Source organism: Salvelinus alpinus, chromosome 10 (assembly GCF_045679555.1).
Source record: "Salvelinus alpinus chromosome 10, SLU_Salpinus.1, whole genome shotgun sequence".
NCBI lineage: Eukaryota > Metazoa > Chordata > Actinopteri > Salmoniformes > Salmonidae > Salvelinus > Salvelinus alpinus.
In genome coordinates, this window is record NC_092095.1 from 33,147,586 (window position 1) to 33,151,326 (window position 3,741).

Consider the following 3,741-nt stretch of genomic DNA (forward strand, 5'->3'; position numbering starts at 1 on the left):
TAACCTTGAGTGCCAACCTCTGCTTGTGTTACATGGGAGAGATTTCAAAACATTGGACATGAACAAAGTGGAGGAATATACGGCTTTGGAACATGCTTCCTCTAGAGTACTGAAAATGTATTCTGGGGTCAGGGGGATTGACCCCTTAGAGAAGACCCTCTTCCTTTCAAAAGGAACATCTTTATTTATAAAACGGTACCCAGTTGTTCAACTATAAATACATCTGAATTGTTGTCTTGATGCACTTCATAATACCTTCCTCATCCTTTCAACATCAAATGTCCATATCCTTTTATCTGTTTTCTGAATGAATCCATGCTATAGATATACTACCTGTTGAAAAACTTAAACATATACCTTTCATTTGGCTATCAAAATATATTTGTATAAAAATGTTTAGTATTGTATGACTCTCCATTGTCTAGCATGGGTGTAGTAAATATACTCAAATTTAATGGCCTCTGCCATTAATCAGGGGAGACTAAATCACTTAGAAACAGGATGTCCGGGACATAAACTGTATTCCCATACTGTGAAAACAAGGCGCCATGTGTAAATCAGACCCTGAGATCACCTCTATTCTGAACGGGGCAGGAAGCCGGTCTAGAGTCTTCCACTGTGGATGAACTTAGTTGCCAGGTGATCTGTTCCACAACATTCCACAATGATACCGTCAAGAAAAAAAAGATCTATATTTGTTAGATTTTTTTTTACATTGTTGTGAAATTAATCAAGGCTACCACTAATGTCTACACAGTATACAAATAAGTTACCTATCTATGGCTAAAAAAACTGCTTCAACAAATTTGATTATTAATAACTTTAAACACATGGTCTATAACCTCTACAGACGAAGTAAATGTTGCTATATATAAACAATGAAAATATTGCACTAATAACTAAATATGGCTACCTATGTGCTTGAATATACTGTAAGAATCTATGTGGTACAGTGAAAAGAGGAGGTCATGTAATTAAAAACCAAAAAACAGAGAAGGGAACATCTATTTTGGTTCAAAACTTTATTTTTTAAAAGTGCAAAAGTATAAAACAGCTATACATAAAACCTTCAAATAGTAACTGTACATTATTTATTATCACAAAATGTATTTATATTCCTGCTCAGGAGCTTTCCCCTTCGCACAGTGTGTGAAACTATCATCATCACAATTCAAATGTCCTATAGCTTCTCAGCTCATAAAGTGACACAAATTGACCGTCCTTCACACAAAAAGAAAATAACATACTGCATTTAAAACCTCAAATTAAAGAGTTCCCACTGTTTCCACTTGCCTTTAATGGTAACAGAATGAAAGAGAAAGACAGAGCTAGACAGGGAGGGAGAGAGAGCGAGTGAGAGAGAGCGACAGAGAGAGAGAGAGAGAGAGAAGATAGAAATAGAGAGAGGAAACAGAGAGAGACATTTGAGGTCAGGTTATGTACTGTAATAGCTGCAGTAGTAGAGACGTGATTGACAGACAGGGCGGACCAGGAGGTTAGGAGTTGTTGTAGTTACAGTAGTACACTGTGCTGGCGTCAGAGAGCACAGAGGATATCAGGCTCTCAGGTCCCTGCATGTTGGCCTCATGCACCCCATAAGACAGGCCTGTCATGTCTCCAGGTCTGGAGGAGCTCAGGTACTGCTCAAACTCACTGCGGTCCACCTCCCCTATCAGCTCTGAGGGGTGCATCTGCTCCACCTGGTCTGCTGGGTGGGGTTGGGAGTCTGGGGGAGGGGAGAGCTGTCCTGCCCCATGGCCTGGGTGTCGCTTGGGGTGACTGGGGCTGCAGTGCTGGCTGTAGTACATGGCCAGTTGGTTGAAGGTGGGGGGCATGGGGCCAGCCTGGGAGGCTTGCTGCTGCTCTGTGGGGGAGGAGTGGTGTCTGTGGAGCATGGGGTTGGCGTGGTGGTTGGAGTGAGGCTCCTGAGGTGGGTACTCTGCCCCCTGGGAGTGGTAGGCATACACGGGCATCATGTGGCACTCCTCCTGAGAGTGGCTGTGGAAGAACATGGAGTCTGTCTCCACGGCATCCAGCGGGGACGTGTCGGGGGTGGGCAGGCAGTAGGATTCGTAGGAAGCCACTCCGAGGGCCTGGGCTTCGCGGTAGTGGCTGAGGGATTGAGGAGACACTTGGTAGCCGTGCTCATGGTGGTAACCCATGCTCTCCATACACACCCTACCGTCCCCACCCAGGGAGGTGCTCTGCTGGTCGGACATGCTGTGGACCAGGAACCCGGAGTCCAGGCGCTTAATCCTCTTCGCCTGCTTCCTCCTCCGGGGTCGGTACTTGTAGTTGGGGTGGTCCTGCATGTGCTGCACCCGAAGCCTCTCAGCCTCCTCTACAAACGGCCGCTTCTCTAACACAGGAAGGGCTTTCCACGACTTCCCTACAGATCAACAACAAAGTCCACGTCAGTTACAGCGGCATCATGCATGCAGTCTGGTGATGCGCTCCAAAATAGCTCATCGTCAATTTAGTAACAGCAGAACTTTCATTTCGAAATAACATTAGTGTTATTATTGATCGTACATTTGTTGTGATTCATTCATTTGAGTTACCTAGACTATATTTCAATGGCCAGAATAAGGGCAGGGCGTTAGCATCATGTGCTTTTTCAAGATAATTTGGCCCTATGCAAATAGCCTACTACAAACCAAAATCATGGAAGTATAGGCATAAAATAATATTTATAATATTGCTGCTCGAATAAATGCAGTATGCTTCCACGTGGTAACATACTGCTTAAAATTATACAAATTCCCTAGCATTTGATCACTTATGAAATATTATTTAAATACTTGCTAAACAAGAAATTCCCATTGGTCTTTATAAATATCACGTCAGTAACAGGCCTACACAATCAATTGCTATTTAATTTCCTTACCCAACATTTTGCTCAACTCCGCATTGTGCAGGTCTGGATTTTGTTGTGCCAGCCGCTTGCGCTCATCCTTCGCCCACACCATGAACGCATTCATGGGTCTCCGGATCCTCGGCTCATTCTTCCCACGGTTCTGGTTCCCGGAGCTGGACTCGCTCTTCTCTTTGGTGTCCCCGAGAGGGCTCAGGGGGTCTGCCCACTGACAGTGTCCCATTCCAGGCATCATGACTGAGATCGCGCACCTAGCCTGGTTCTGATCGTCACTGGCGTAACCCGCATCGGGACTACTCATCGCTGTCCACCTTCGGGCTATCGACACCAACCAGGCAGCAACTCACGTAAGTAAAATGAGAAAATAAGTGTCACTTGCTGTGTAGGTATATAAAATGAAAGTTTTAATAACGCAAGTAAGAGTAACGATTCAAAACTGAGTGGAAAATATCCGTGACTGTTAGATAATAGCTTGGAGCTGACTAAACTAGAACTGACTATCTTACTCTGAGGTTGGGGATACTATAAGCGCATAGGCAACCAATCACAATAGGGTGGGAGTGCCCAGTACCCCTGAGGTGTAAAAAGTTTCAAGTAAGCTGCCTTCCAGCCTTGTTGGGAGCGGGATACCACACATTGTCCTCTATGTGTAATGTGAGGTGCCCACTGTTAGAGAATGGATTAAACATTTCATTTGAATTTAAATGTATATTCGTTGTTTTTTCATGTGATACAAGACTGTGGGCGTAGGCCTACTGTTACTGTGCATTTTGCAGTTATGATTCAAATAGAACATATTGCATTCGTGACATAAACTCCACAAAATAATTTAGGATACATCAACCTATAGGGTTATAGGGGGAAAA

General features: G+C 44.1%; 1 protein-coding gene across 1 annotated transcript; it reads right to left on the reverse strand.

Annotated features, from left to right (window-relative positions):
- Window positions 1-1,007: 1,007 nt before the first annotated feature.
- Window positions 1,008-3,374, reverse strand: LOC139531937 (transcription factor Sox-17-alpha-A-like). The gene is made up of 2 exons (XM_071328953.1): window positions 2,888-3,374; window positions 1,008-2,389 (listed from the first exon to the last, which is right to left on the reverse strand). The coding sequence occupies exons 1-2, from the start codon at window positions 3,174-3,176 to the stop codon at window positions 1,497-1,499; spliced, it is 1,182 nt and encodes a 393-aa protein (XP_071185054.1). The 5' UTR covers window positions 3,177-3,374; the 3' UTR covers window positions 1,008-1,496.
- Between the last annotated feature and the right edge of the window lie 367 nt (window positions 3,375-3,741).